Source organism: Pristis pectinata, chromosome 30 (genome assembly GCF_009764475.1).
Source record: "Pristis pectinata isolate sPriPec2 chromosome 30, sPriPec2.1.pri, whole genome shotgun sequence".
NCBI classification, from domain to species: Eukaryota; Metazoa; Chordata; class Chondrichthyes; order Rhinopristiformes; family Pristidae; genus Pristis; species Pristis pectinata.
In genome coordinates this window covers 10,392,759-10,408,460 of record NC_067434.1, presented here as the reverse complement: position 1 = coordinate 10,408,460, position 15,702 = coordinate 10,392,759, and the positions used below count along the sequence as shown (strand labels likewise).

Sequence of the window (15,702 nt, the reverse complement as noted above, 5' to 3'; positions counted from 1 at the left end):
AAGATCACTGGCATCAAATGTGGCTTCCTGGAAGGAGTCCACCACCATCTAGAGACCTGCAATAAATGCCAGCACTGCCACTGGATACGAAATGGATCAACCATTTATGGGAACAGAAATAACAACTAATTTGCAGAAATACTCTGAAGCAGTTGGAATTAGTATACCAGCAATTTAAATGGTATAGCACGCAAACTAAACTTAAACTGGCTGAATCAATAAAATACAAGACAAGACAATAAAATCAGATGATTCCCTACAAATCACTGAAAGAGGCAAAGATATTTCAAGGTGAGGATAAGATATTCTACAAGTTGGCCCTACTATGGATCAATAAAGCATCTCATTTATAGAACCAGCCATGCACCTATAATATCTAATTTTACTTAATCATCAATACAAGCATCATCTGCAGAAGATGGAAACCTGTAAAAGTCTGGCAACTATTTGCCTACTCCTTAAAGTGTAGAGGTTACATGATAAAGCCATAGGAAAAACGTTATGAAGACCTGTTTTCAAATCTGCTCAGGATTTCTTTTTGTTGACATTAAAGGAGACCAACAGCCTCTTCAAAAGAAAACAAAGCCCAAGCATTGAGAATAACTTTGGCGATCATTTAATTCAAGCCATGGAAGGTATTATTGGAAAGAAATTCAAGGCATTATTGAATTAGCATCTACTTGACTTGAACATCCTGATTTAAGATAATCCGAGATAAATCACCTTCCATCTAAACGATCAAAGAAATGTTTAAACAACATTCAAAACTGATCAAAAAACACATTGTTTAGTCATAAGCCTGTGATGATTTTTTTTTATTGGTGAACTGACTTTGCATGATAAAGTAATATATCAGAGGTACTTACATTTTTATGGTTGACACACTTCATGAGGACTAATTCTCTGTAAGCCCTTTTCGCATGGGTCTGGTTTTGAAATGGTCGGCTGAGTTTCTTGATAGCCACATTCCTATCGAGAATTGCATCATAGGCTGCGCTACAATATGAAAACAAAATACCCAGGAAAAACTGTAAGAAATGACAACATAAACATACTAAACTTAATCCGGTAGTTTTCAATCAATTCATGCACTGAACAGTGGACATTAAAAGCAATGTTTTATTTAATCAGGCATGGACAGCACTCTGAATAATAAATAGCCTAGAACTAAAACAAAATGATCAGAACACCATAAATGGTGGAACAATATGGTTTCCATGAGTTAGTACAATAATCCTGATGACTGTTGATTCCCCAAAGTTCTAGTCAGTTTGAGGGCTAGCCACAAGACACTGTCACTGAAGGATGTGTTCAACGGTCTTAGGTAGCCTTACTCTCTGATTCTCCCACAAACCCCATCCTAGTGCTGGCTGAAATTGATATTAATTATTGCTACATCTGATCGCTCAATAGCAAGAGCTGAGGAATTTAAATCAATGTTTTTCTGACACCTATATTACCACATTATAATTAACAATTCTTAATTTATTCAATTGGAACCCAAGCTTGCTCTATAAAAGGCTGAACTCTATTTGATCATTAGAATAAAGTCACATGGTCATTCCGACTTTTAGCTTCAGCAGCACGGATCTGAGGGACAGAAATCCAGCCATCCGCCTGTCACACCAGCCTGACCTCAATCCATCAGCAGTTACAACAACTTTTAGACCACCAACTTCAGACTGAATTTCACTTTTTTCATACTATCTCCTTGGTTCTTCATCCAAACCTAAGCATAACTATTGAAACTAGCATGACTGCATCTATGTGATCTAACTAATTGCAAGTGTCTGCTGCTCCAGACCATGCCTTTTTCTCCTTTCCACTGTTTCTCTCAACTTTCTCCATCAAGCTCACTTATCTATAAGGATCTAAGGATCTCCTAGGAGCTGAAATGAACATACTAATTTATCCAAATTCAGTTAAACAATTCTGCAAAGGCATTAATATATTTGTTGACAGTTAAATATGCAATTCATGCATGCTATTGGCGAATGTTTTGTTAGTGTAATTATATTCTATTTTTGCTGATTATCATGATCTTTTGTCATGGTGATTCCAGGCTCTCAACAAAAGATAGGCATTGCAAATATATGTTTGTAAGTAAGTTGGGGGGGGGGGGGGGGGGGGGAGAAATTACCATAGCAAATTAATTGGGGACAAAACTTAATGCTTCTACCAATCTGCTACACCAGTATAGAATGTTAATTGTGGTAGAGTTGTCTTAAGTGAGGGGGTTGGCATGGTTCTTAAATAGGTAATTTAGTCACTATTAGACTTCCTTCAGGAAATCTTTGCAGTAAATGCAGGATATTGTTCAGGCCACAATCTAATTACAGGTTCTGATGCAAACTATTTGAGCTTTTTTTGTAACTCGAGTTAACCAGCGAACCTTGCAATTAAATTAGAAACTTGCAAGTTCTTTAAAACTTAAACACCTCTTCAATTCCATGCAAGTAATTTCACTGTACTTAAACGTTGATTTATATTAGGTGTAATGTTGCTGAAGGCAGACTTGTTGTTGCTTTTTGACCAGTAACTGCTATAATATTAATGACTCAATAACAAGATATGCTGCAGCATTTTCATGCAACTGTAAAAGCATGGAGTTTGATTTTCTCTTCTTTACCAATAACTGATCTTTAGTGCTGATCAAGTAACAGCAAATAAATGTGGATAATAGGAGATGGAATTCTAATCCTTTGTGAGCACACATACCCCAGACTCAGAACCTAAACCCAGAGTTCCAGTGATTTATTTAAAATATTTCATTAACTTTAATTTGCAAGACACATGAAAAGGACAGATATAAACAGAGATAGCTGCATTTGGCAACCTTGCAGTAGATCCACTGAATACACTTCCTTTCTACTTTGCCCACATAATGCAAGTGTGGCTTGTTTCTTCTGTGCAAAGTTCCCTTGTGCAATGTGAAGTTCAACCTGCATGATCACAGAGCATTACTGTTGACAACAGATCAACATTAATTAATACTGCTACTTCCCATACCAGCTACATCTTCTCGAAGCTGAAAGTTCCAGCTTTATTAATCAGTTATTTGACATGTGTCATAACAGCAAAATGATGATTCTTTAACATGGCAAGGAAAGATTACATTAATAAAGGGAAAAGAATCTCTGCCTTTCCATTTTTTTTTAAATGAGAAGCTCATGCAAGTCTGTCCTTCCTTTACATAACTGAAAACAAAAGTCAAAGAAGTTAACTCACCATACAATGCCCTGTGCTCCTGAACCAATGGGCTTCAAGTTTTGATAGCGTTTCAGGACAGTGAAGGTGGAATCCCCAACCTCCACACTGTAGAACTGGTTGTCACGTTTGTTCCTGTTCATGCTGTTTGGTTTGACAATGTGCATTCACATGTAATGGCTTCCCTCCAACCTGCAGGGATCAAAAATATTTGTAAAATGGAATAAGGAAATTGTTTGAAGTAATGAAAACAATTTAAATTGAACAGATATCAGACTTGCTTCATGGGTTTCCTAGGAATTTCACAAATGTCAAAACTGGTTTCAAAGCTATCAGACCAAGATGAAAAAGAGGACTGGATCCTACAATGGTTCAACAGGTTCACATTTACCTGGAAGGCTTCAGTTTCCATACTCAATCTGTGCATTCAATGTACCCTAACATTGGGAGAACTGTGTAGTATTGATGCATGTTCTTGCATTTCCACCCTATGTCTTTAAAAGAAAGGAAACTTAATGGGGTTTCAGTGGGAGAAATGACAGGTCTCACACCTACACACAATTACCTACAAAAAATCTTTACCTCATTGCTATTTGTCTTCATGATTTTGGGACAAAATTTTCTTTTATAATTTCTTATATACTATACTCTGAACACTGGAGATGTTGGCAGGGCACAACTAAAAGCTGTTTAGTTTTATAAACTTCTTTCACCAAAAATCTGATTAATAAAAATACTAATTATATTGTCATTGCACCCTCTCACTTGTGTAGCAACATATTAGTTTTATGTTCCAGCTGCAAAAAATACTCCTAAGCTTCAAACAATTCTATGCCTCCCAAACTGTCTTCAGTTTGGCAAATTCAATATAAAGATTACAAAACTACAATAATACACAAGATGTCAGACCATGGCCATAAGATGGGAACCAAATTACAGACTTGGAGGAGTGAGCTGCCAGACCCCTCAAACCTGTTCCACCATTTAACCAGATAACGGCTGATCTGACTGTAATCTTGTCACCCTCATGGTCCTGTGTCTTAAAATACTACCTCATAAGATGGTGGAATAGAGCTCCAAAAGCTCAACCCTAAAAAGAAAGCCTCATCCTTATCCTAAATGAGCAATCCATTATCTTTAAAGAGTGAACCCTAGTTCTAGATTCACCCACACGGTGATATCCTCTCCACATCCAGCCCGTCAAGACCACCGTGGATCTCACATTTCAATCAGGTCCCCTCTCACACTTTAAGTTGAGCAGATACAAGTCTTGCATGTTCAACTATTCCTCCTCTTCTGGCTATTCCAAGCTTTACTCTGGTAAATCTTCTCCAAACTGCTTCCACCACATTAACATCCTTCCTTAACTAAGGAGACCAATACTGTGCACAGCACTCCAGCTATGGTCTCACCAAAGCTCAGCATAACTGAAGCACGACTTCCCCTACTTTTGTTTATTTGTTGGCTCCTGTCCAAGCATTTCCATGCCTTTTACACATGGCGTCAACTTCTCCACATGCATGTAGAACATAGAACACTACAGCACTGTACAGACCCTTCGGCCCACAATGTTGTGCCGACATTTTATCCTGCTCCAAGATCTATCTAACCCTTCCCTCCCATATAGCCCCCCATTTCTCTATCATTCATGTGTCTATCTAAGAGTCTCTTAAATGTCCCTAATGTATCTGCCCCCACAACCTCTTGTGGCACTGTGTTCCATGCACCCACCACTCTGTGTAAAAAAAAACTTACCCCTGACATCCCCCTTATACCTTCCTCCAATCACCTTAAAATTATGTCCCCTCGTGTTAGCCATTGTCGCACTGTACAAGTAATATTTTTATATATTTGAAGTTATATAGCCAGTTAATTGGTCAGCAATGTTTAAATACCAAGACCAGTTATTCAGTGAATGCAGATGATGGGCAGAATTTAACTATTGTTATTCTAAAAAGGTGCAACAGGTACTCCGCAACCTGGCATGTTCACAGGTCAAGGTCAAGGTCAAATGCATCACTGGATCTGGCTTTAAATCAAAACTATGTACCACCTTCTTCTCGGAGGACGAATCCAATGATTTTGGAGAGCTGACAACCCTCAACCAGAATCCACTTCATATTCCTCAACTCTATTGAGCATAAGGCACACGGCTGCCTTGTTACTGAAAATGACTCGGTTCAATTGCTCCAGAATCCCTTTGGCTTCAGGATGGAAAAGTAAACTATAATTGAGACACTATCTTTAGCATCCTCCAGAATCCTATTGAATATTTTCATTGTAGTGAGCAGATCCAAAGGGTTTATTAATTATTTTAGTGAGATATGTTGTAGTAAGGATCCTTTAAACTGCACCACTTGAATTGAGCAATGCTGTTTCTGAAGGTCTTATTGGTTGCGTGCTGTCATTTTCAGACGACTGCAATTTTAAATCAGGCCAACAACATACCACTACTTATTTTGATCAACTACTGGCAGCACACTGTTAAAGGCCCCTCTAGCTAAAGCTGGAGAGGGTAAGGCATTAGGGTTTCCAGAGAACTGTCGGCACAATTATACCACTTGAACTTGTAGAAACAAAGGCAAGCTGAACAATAGTGGATAGATCCCATCAGGGAAAACAGCACTCTGTCAGCAGTCAAAACCTTTCTGACTGAAAAAGACCAAATATATCCCTGTTAAAAGACATAAATGTACAAGACAAAGAATGTGTGTACTCAAAGCTTGTTCCAGAAATCAAAAACCAAACCACCTAGGTTATTCTCATTATTCCACACTTACTCTAAATATTCACATATTTCGTAAAAGATGCTATGGTCTTTGCCTACATTGTCACCTGTAACAAAGCATACATCATGATAAATTAATAAGAAACATCATGCAAATTTCACATCATAAGCTAAATTTCCAACTGTGAATAAAGTTGAAGGAACTTGTGTTCTCTACAAACTATGCACAGTTTTTTAGTCAATTAATGAGATACACTTGTGAGTATCTGTAACAGAATTAGAGTCTATCAAGGAGAGCAAAACTTGCACAATACCATGACAGCATCCACTACAGACCTCAGTCCTTTGAAGAATACTCAAAACAAAGCTACTAGACCACCAGCACTCAGGTGACCAATTCAACTTGCTGTAAATGCCAATAACTACTGTAGTTAGATCTAAAAACTAAATGGTCTGATTAGTGCTATATAATGGCAGAAAACTCATTCTGTGTCAATTAGATTAACATAATACAGTTAAATATTTGGAATATTTATAGTTGCATTTCTGAATTGCACTGCGTGTTTCCATCCTGAGCCCAAGAAGATTTTTTATATTATTCCATTTCTACAATCTCCTCACCACTCCCATCTAAACAAGGCTCTGATGTCATCCTACACTTCCCCAGCCTTCCTGGAATCCACCTTCTGGATACGGTGAAACTTCAGTGAAACTGCAGGGTGGGGTCAGCCACAGTTGGAGAGGTCCTGCAAATCAGCTGGGGCCTGATACCACCCGGGAGACTGAATCCAGGAACGTTCTGTAAGAAACATCTTCCCAATGGTGTACCAGCACTGAGCAAGGGCAACTTATGGGTCATCAGAAGGGCAACCCAATACTCCCCTCCCTCCCAAAAATTTATATTACACTTTATATATGCTAGATGTTAATGATTCCCCACAAAGTACAACTAAACACATGTTCTCTCATCATAGCATTCTGGCAGTTAGTCACTTCCAGCAGAAATTTCCTTCAATTTTTAGGACCATACATATTGATGGCACTCACAGGTACTTACCTGGTCTTGCAGGAAACCACCTGTCAGCATCCCTCTGGTGAATGTTCAATTATTAATTTGCAATTATTTTAAAATATTTTGCAAATTTATATGTCAACCAACTTGGGGTCCTGAATAATCCCAGACCTACATTCCAAAAGACCAACCAGTGGCATTCTACAATGAGATGAAACCTATTCACTAAAATGTTTTGCAAAACATCAACTTATTTTGTTGCATGGTAGCAGAACAGCTGAGAAAGAAAAATGAAACAGATGCAAGTTATCGAGCTCTTTTTCCTTGTTGCAAAAGTGGATAGATTCAAATCAAGATCCCCATTTGCCTGAAGATATTTAATGCTCCCAGGCACCACTTGGAAAGCATCGATGAGTTTAATTTAAATATAGCTAGGATTGCTCTCACTGTGATGTTCTAATGGTTTGAGCTTTCAGAAGAATGTTTAATGTACCATCAGAACTTTGTCAACAATTGTTTACAGAGATTAAAATAAACCAAAACAATAACCAAACCAATTAAAACAAATACATGAATGGGCAGAATGTTATCAGCATTAAGAAATAATGGAATGTGCTATACCGCGAATCAAAATTCACTGTAATTGAACAAGTAATGGTTTAAAAATGTTTAACTGTTACACCTCAATTTACCGGATATTAAAAATATTCCAGACTCAAATATATTCAAAATATGGACATTTCTTTGATGCAAAAATTGCTCAAAGCAATAACAAGTAGATCATCTGTACAAATCCATCCCTGGGTAGCGACTTCCATAAGTCGATTTTGTCCACATTGGAAAGTACAGAAAAATTACTCAATATGGTAACCATAGCTCCATAGTCCTATAATGAATGGCATCAAAAGCACATACAGACTGATAAGGACAATTACTAAAAGTGCAGCGAGAGGGGAAACTAGTTCTGCCAATCGTAGAAACATACTACGTACATACTTTGAACTTTTGAATTTAATAATATATGAGAGCTCATTTGTATGTACAGGTGTCCATAAGTCAGGAGTTTGTAAACCAGGGATGGCCTGTATAGGATATGGAGTTAGGAGAAGGTCACCTCACATTCCAATAGGGAATACAGGTATTTGTAGATTTACAAACATTCAATTTATTTCTCAATAGAACACCAATGAATCTTTGATTTACGAATCTACTTGTCATTATAATGAATAGTTTGCTCCTCCTCATCAATGGAAGTCTGCGGTTACACACTGGCCTCATTAGCTGACTCAGAACCCACAAAACCAGAGTGAAATCAAGTCATCCTTGATCCCAAGGGCCTGCCTCAAGAGGAAAAATGTTTCACCCATAAGAATATTCTATAGGAACACATCCATTATGCAGTTCACCCAAATAATATGAAAAAATATCCAATGTAGGTAATTCCACCTTTCAACCATGGGTCCTGTTTTGTTAGCTGCTATGAGCCACAATAAGCTGTGGTGATTACAGGTCATGTGCTGCTTTTGGGAAGTAGATGTTAATTTGAGATGTTGGGGATCTTGCACAGGCACGTTGGCCTGGTGGTGACTTAGTTCTCCTGTATTGATAGTAGTACTTAAAAATAGACAAATTACATCAAACCTTCTGCTGAGTATTCTGATTTTACTGTAAGAAAGATTTCCAGAAGGATGTCTACTGGCAAATTCTTCCAGGACATAATGAATTGATTGAAGATGGAAACCTCTGGTGTGCGCCACCTGCTTTCATTCACTTGGATTATGCCAGTGTCCAGCTGGTAAATCTTTGTCTCAATACTGGTAAATGTATATTTGTTTGGCTGGGAAAGCAGGCACATTTCAATGTGAAGGTTAGCAATCCATTCAGTGGCTTCAAGTGATGCCGTTCAGGGATGGATCTCTCAGCAAGAGTTCATTATACTGTATGTGTGAGTTCATCGGGCCACTTCCATAACTTGAACCATTTCACATGTTCCACTTGTGGAGCAAATTTCCTTGCTTGTCTTCCAGTGGTTGAGGGTTGCCTAGGTTTCCCTTGCAAGGCTAAAGCCATGGGATGGCACCATTGCTTGGTTCTGGTCAGTGATGTGAACTAATGCTATCAAGAAGGTGACTGAACCCTAGCTACTAGTCTCCCTGTCTAAGCAGTACAAATTCATTCTGGCCAATTACAACGGCGTATTGTGGTCAAAGGACGGGACCCTGATCCAAACCTGAAGTACAGCTTTTACCGAGATTACCCTATACAGTGCTCTGTCCTCAAAACTGTGCACCTCTGCAGGAAAAGTGTTGACTCCAGCTGTAACACAAGTCAGAATACAAATGAAATCAGAGCTCTCTAAAACTGCACCGAAAGCAATTTGTGCAAGGTACTTTTGTGTAGGTGAAGTTCAAATGGTAAAACAACAGGCAAATACATGAATGAGGAGCAGGTGTATGCTACGTAGCTCCTTAAGCCTACTCTCCCATTTAATTAGATTATGGCTGATATGATTATAGCTACATTCACCCAAGATAACCTTTCGCACCTTGCTTGCCAAGAATTTACCTTTGCCTTAAAGATACTTAGAGACTTCTTCCACCTCCCTTTTGAGAGAGTTCTAAAGGCTCACAATCCTCAAAAAAAAACCTACTTCGTGGGAAACAGCATATTTTAAATAGTCTCTGCAAGTTCTAGAAAATATTGCAGAGGTAGAAATCAGATCAAAGCAGATTTTAAATTTATCTGGTGAAAACGAACATCCTTCAGCGAGATTGGGATGGTTTTCAATGCCTCCTATTTATTTGCTGCACTAGAACTCCTCCGCATATCTTATGTACTCTTGTAAGAAAAGCTACTATCAGTGGGATTTAAAAACTTTACTATACCTGCAGGAAGTCAACAATGAAAACAATTGACCCAGAGTTAAACCTTATTTGAGAGATGTGGTCTCACTGGCAAGGCTAACAGTTACTGTCAATCACTGAATGCCCCTGGGACAGAGGTGGCAAGTCACTAGTACAGTCCTCCTGTGAAGGCATTCACACTGTGCTTTTAAGGAAGGAGTTCCATATAAGCGACTCCTATGTTACAGCCATTTGGGTAATGGAAATTCGCCCTCACAAAATGTTACCCAAAAATCTGAGATACAGAATAAAACCCGCTCACAGAATTTGTGAAACAGAAGAAAAAAAACATTTTTTTCAACTTGTGCTTCTTGATGCTTGCGCAGATGACGCAGCTTCACATTATGGAAAACTGCGATATGGACCGTTTTTGGATGCAACCCTCACACCTTAATGTAGTGGTCACCCATATTCTGATGAAGGTCACTGATTTATGTTTGTTTCTCTCTCTCTACAAACACTTCCTGACCTGTCACTAAAGCATTTTCTGTTATTATTTCAAATTGTTGGCAACTGCAGTATTTTGTTTTTTCTGCTGAGAACGTTGCTGGTTGGAGAGCTACAGGATTCAGGCATTATGACTGGGTCAGATTTGGGAGGTCACAGTGTCATTTTCACCTGCTGCCTTCTTCCATCTGAGTGACCAATGTCATAGGATTTTATAGGTGCTGTCAGTGTCATTGGTGAGTAATTAGAGCATTTTGAAGATGGTACGTCCCCCATATAGCCCTGGTGCACCAATGATGGAAATGAACGAGCAGCAAGCTGGGTAGGTGACTGTCTACTGTGACGTTGAACCTCCTAACCTTTGTAGGTGTTGCACTCATCCAGGCAAATGTTTCCATCATGGTCCTGACTTGTACTTTGTAGATAATGGGAAAGGGGTAGGGAAGAATCAGGCAGTCAAGTCACTCATAGCAGAATACTAGCAATATAACTATAGCTAGTCCAGTTAAATTTCAAAACCATAAATTTTCCTAAATACATCAACTGTAGGGAACTCGCTGATGTCAAGTAGTGGACTCAATGTCAAGGCTACGTGATTAAGCTCTCTCTTTATTGAACTAGTCATTACCTCACACTTGCATGGTGCAAATTTTACTAATCACTCATTGGCTCTTGCCTGAATGTTGTCTAGGTCTGCGTTTTATGTCAGGGGTTGCTTGAGTTTCCACCTTAAAAGCAGCAAACAGAAATAAGCATTCTGCAATTATCAACAAACCACCACTATTAGATCAGAAGCGGGGAAGGAAAGCAGCTCACTGATAAAGCAGTTGAAGATGGTTTGCTCAGGATACTGCCTAGAAGAATATCTACAGCAACGCCCAAGGGCTAAGGTGATAGATCTCCAGTATATCCCTTTCAGAGATTTTTTCTCAATTCCCACCGAATTTAGCTTTATAACGATCCCCTACTGTCAGAATTTAATAATTACTGCCTTGATGTTCAGGCACTCTCACCTCTGGAATTCCTAACAGAAAACATAAGGAATGGGAGGAATAGTTCGATTGGCTGTTGAGCCTGCTCTGCATTCAATAATTTCATGGCGGTCCAATCTTGACTTCAACGCTCATGCTCTCGTGTTTCAAATATCTGTCAATCTGAGTCTTGTACATATTCAGCGGCTCCACCTCTACTGCACTCCGGGGTTGATCTTGAAGGAGAAACTAAGTGAATAAAAATGCTTCAGTCTAATCTGAGAACAGGTGCGTGAGTGGTTCTTTTGCTCCATAACACCCATTATTCATTTCAGTTTTATTATCTAAAGTTTAGCTACTCTTCCCTTTCATAGAGCTGTACAACCTTTTACAATCTGTTTTTAATGCTATTTACTAGTTTATCTTCTCCCACACTCCCCCCACCTTTATTTTGTTTAAGCCATCCTCTGTTACTAAAAATTTCCCATCCTCCTTTGGCCTACCAAAAATCACTACGATATCGTATGCTGCTTCTTTCAATTTAATATTCTATGACTATTACTAAGTTGACTATGCACAGTGTATCCTTCTCTAGAGTCTCCTGCGCACTTTACTAAGAAATATTAACGTCTCTTAAACGTGTGCTGATTGACTGTCCAAATCCTGGAGCTCCCTATCCTACACTCCTGTAAACGCACCTCCACTAGAAAGATAGCAGAAGTTCAAGTAGATGATTCATCACCACTTGCGCAAATGCAATTACGCATCAGCAATAGATGGTCTTGCCAATGACATTCACTTCCCTTAAGTGAATAAACCACTCACACCACTAAAGTTGATTTAATCTTTTCATTCCACAGGCTCCTGAAGTAGGGCAATAGATCCCATTTTTTTGTGGGAATTTCCTGATGCAACAGAGATACATCAAATTAACTATTTATCCATCCTTATTATTAGGGACAGTCATGCTTCAGTATCTCTTGACTGCTATCCCTTCTCAAATCATTTATCTTCCTAACATTTCACCATTGTACAGGTTAGTGACATCACAATATTCAATGAGCTAAGTTGCCACATAATGAACTACATCTCAGTTACCTAATGACCTCTTTTGGTTTGTTGCATCAATTAACACAACAATATAACGAGAGTGACATTTATGCTTGACAGTTAATGAACTAAACAAATCATTAAGCATCTGTCCTATACATATGACTTCACAAAACAAACCATGCAAGGTCGCACTTGGTCTACTGACATCTTCAGTAAAGGACAGCAGAAATTCAGAAATTTTATTTCTAATATATAGAAGCAAAGATCATCATTCCCTTTATGATACAAGGAAACAACCTTCAACCAGCAGATTCACCAACTGGAGGTGCAAAGCTTCAATAGTGGCTGCCTACTTCTAAATCTAATCACAATAGGTATCTAATGCCTCATGAATTTACATTCATGATATAGGGCCCTTTTTTTTAAGAAAAGGGGACGTGGCACCTTAAGAAATTTCTTTGTGCTTCGAGATCTCTACTGTTAGAGACCAAACATTTTTTGCAGTTTCAACAAGAACATGAAAACAAATGCAAATCAAAAAATGTGATCCTTTAAATATCAGAAAGAAACCAGCATGAAGTGAATAGACATCGAGTAACATTATGGTATCAGTCTTCATAGCATTCCTTTCTATCACTTATAGGTAGGGCAATTGATTGAATTGGATGGAATTAGAAATTGCAATCTCTCACGCAAGTAAAATTCAAGGATTGCAATCAATCACAAGAGAATTTGACTTAGTAACAGTAAACCAGTGGTCTGGCTAATAATATTGACCTTTTCAAGAAAAGCCACCTGCAGATTTTCAAATTAATTTCAGAAAGCTGAAATAAAATCAATTCTCGCTTAAAGAATTAAAAGACTGAACTTCTACATCTCTCTGCACCCTCTGAATAATTTTACAGCCGAAAAGAATTACATAACCAAGTCCAGGCTCTCTATAACAGAATCTTCAATTAAGTGGAATCCTTCAGCTGGAAAGAATCCCTAAATAAAAGGGGAGAATTCATGACCCACAAATTGAGAGAAGAAAATCAATGGATTGATATTTTAGTCTTTCCTTCAGGCACATTTCCCAGCAAAATAATTTTCCGAATTTTATGACCTCAGATCAATGTGAAAGAACTATTTGCCCAGATTAATGGAGAGGGTTATATTTCCTTGAAATAAATTGCTGGCTAACAATGGAAGCTAAATAGGAGATAAAGTTACTTCATCAGTTCTTTTCATGTAATAAACAAAACCTTCTGTATGCCTGCCTTTCCTGTGCAACCTATTATTTCTGCTCATGTTTTTAAGCCAACATTTAAAACTAACGAAATGTTAAGTATTCAGAATGGAAATAAAGGGCATTAAATTGTCTTTAACAATGTTGTTACAAGCTCTGGCCGACAGGTGGAGCAGGGAGATGGTTTCCACAGTTTCTCTCCCAGCTCTGTTGCCATCTTGTCTATCAAAAAAAAATCAATTGACCATGAGTAACCCAAAGATCAATTTACAAGCCTCATATTAGTTTGGCAGAAATGCTGAGACAGTGACTGCGAAAACACATGGATGATAAACTCTAATGCAGACCCAACAATGTGTGAAGATGTACAGTTTGGCAGGAGAATGAGAAACAATCTATACTAATTGGCACAATTTTAAAAAGGTTTCATGAATTAAGCTACTGGGGACACATATTCTTGAAAAGATGACATGATAAATTATGAGACTGTTTAGAAAAACATATTTTTGCTTTATTTGCATAGTGATAAAACACCAAAGCAAGCAAGTTGTACTAAACCTTTGTAAGGCATTGGTTAAGCTTCAACTGAAGTATTATGCCAGAGTTTGGGCTCTAGTTCAAGTTCATTGTTGTCATAGACATTCATAACCAGGATATAAATGCCATGAAAATTAGCTTCTTGCAACAGCAGCTACACTATACTTCAGGACAGGGTGCAGAAGACATTTACTGAAAAAGGTGAAGACATGAGAGATAATCAGTCAGTCATGAGAGCAGCTAGATTATTCTCCTTAGAAAAAGGACAGGTTGAAAAGAGGTTTGACAGATGTTCAAAACCATGAATGATTTTACTAGAATAAATGAGAAGTTTCCAATGGCAAAAAAGTCTGTAACTAGAGAACACAGGTTTAAGATGATTAGCAAAAGAACCAGAAGGAAATTTGATGGAAGTTCATTTTCAACACAGTTATTGTCTGAACTTACTGCCTGGAAACAGATTCACCAGCAATCTTCCAAACAGAACAGGATAATGCATGAAGATTAAAAAAAATGGTTCTCCAACCTAAGGCTAATTAGCTTAACAGCAGCAATTCATTGCGAGTTTATGACCATCAAATGACAATATGACTGAGATCCATAATTTCTTCAAATACAAGGGAAGACACTTGTGTTTTACTGAATGGTATTGTTCAAGAACTATACATTCAACTACAGCAGATAAAATATTGGAAATGTGCAAACAAGATGGATGGCTCAAGCCACCTTCAGTTCATTCAAACTTCCTCCACTGTTATGTACTATTATGTAATAGGAAAATAATTTCCAATCCAAATGAAATGTTGATGCAAAGAGCACAAATGTTCCTGTCACCAGATTAGGCGTATTTTCTGCTGTGTAACTATGCCCTCAGGAACGCCATTGTCAAACCAAGTCACTGTTGAAGAGTCTACCCCCATTTTTAGTCATGAGGTGCCATAAAACAATGAAGTTTGCTCAAAGTTTGCATGTGGTCACTTCTGAAGTTACCTCAGTTGTTTTACCATATAATTTTGCATATACTTCCCTTAAAAAAAAACAAGAATCCACTTTTGTAATATTATTCACTGTTTTAAATTGATTAGTGTTCACAGCTCACTGCTGGGTACGAAAGATTGTCAGAATGACCTTACGATGTGATCAGAGAGTATTTGGATAATGGCTTCTAGTGTCATGAAGCCTTGAAGGTCAGCAAAAATGCCAACTGATAGCTTTGAAGGTGATTGAGAGAAAGTGTTCCAATCCTCCGATAAAATCCCTGTGATAAGTGTGGCAATACACTTTACACAATTGTTCAGTAAATGTAATAACAGGCGCTACAGAAACACATTGTTATGAAAGAATGACCTGGATTTCCCTGAGATGAGGCACCCCATTGCCACTCGTCAGTGAATGCTTCCCATTCACCCACTCTTACGTTCTCTGATCCAGGCGACCCATTTCCCTGGCCAAGTGTCTAGTGCCAACCAAGGACTTGTTACTGCATAGGGCCTCCAGCAACATAATCGATTAACATAGTGGACCACACCAAGCCTCAGCCATGAAAGCCTTGATGGGTCAAAGTTCTTCAAAGCTTCTTTTTAAAAATGTAAAAGAAGACGTTTCTGAATTTCTGA

The 15,702-nt window shown here is 38.2% G+C and overlaps 1 protein-coding gene across 3 annotated transcripts in view; it reads right to left on the bottom strand.

The window, feature by feature from the left end:
* mapk8b (mitogen-activated protein kinase 8b) overlaps positions 1 to 15,702 on the bottom strand; it is an 81,219-nt gene that overhangs the window by 27,926 nt on the left and 37,591 nt on the right. For all 3 annotated transcript variants that reach the window (XM_052041374.1, XM_052041373.1, XM_052041375.1), the window contains exons 2-3: positions 3,229 to 3,399; positions 867 to 996 (exon numbers count right to left, since the gene is read on the bottom strand). In XM_052041374.1, coding sequence (XP_051897334.1) covers positions 867 to 996; positions 3,229 to 3,374 — 276 coding nt within the window. In that variant the 5' untranslated portion in view covers positions 3,375 to 3,399. The remainder of the gene's footprint in view (positions 1 to 866; positions 997 to 3,228; positions 3,400 to 15,702) is intronic.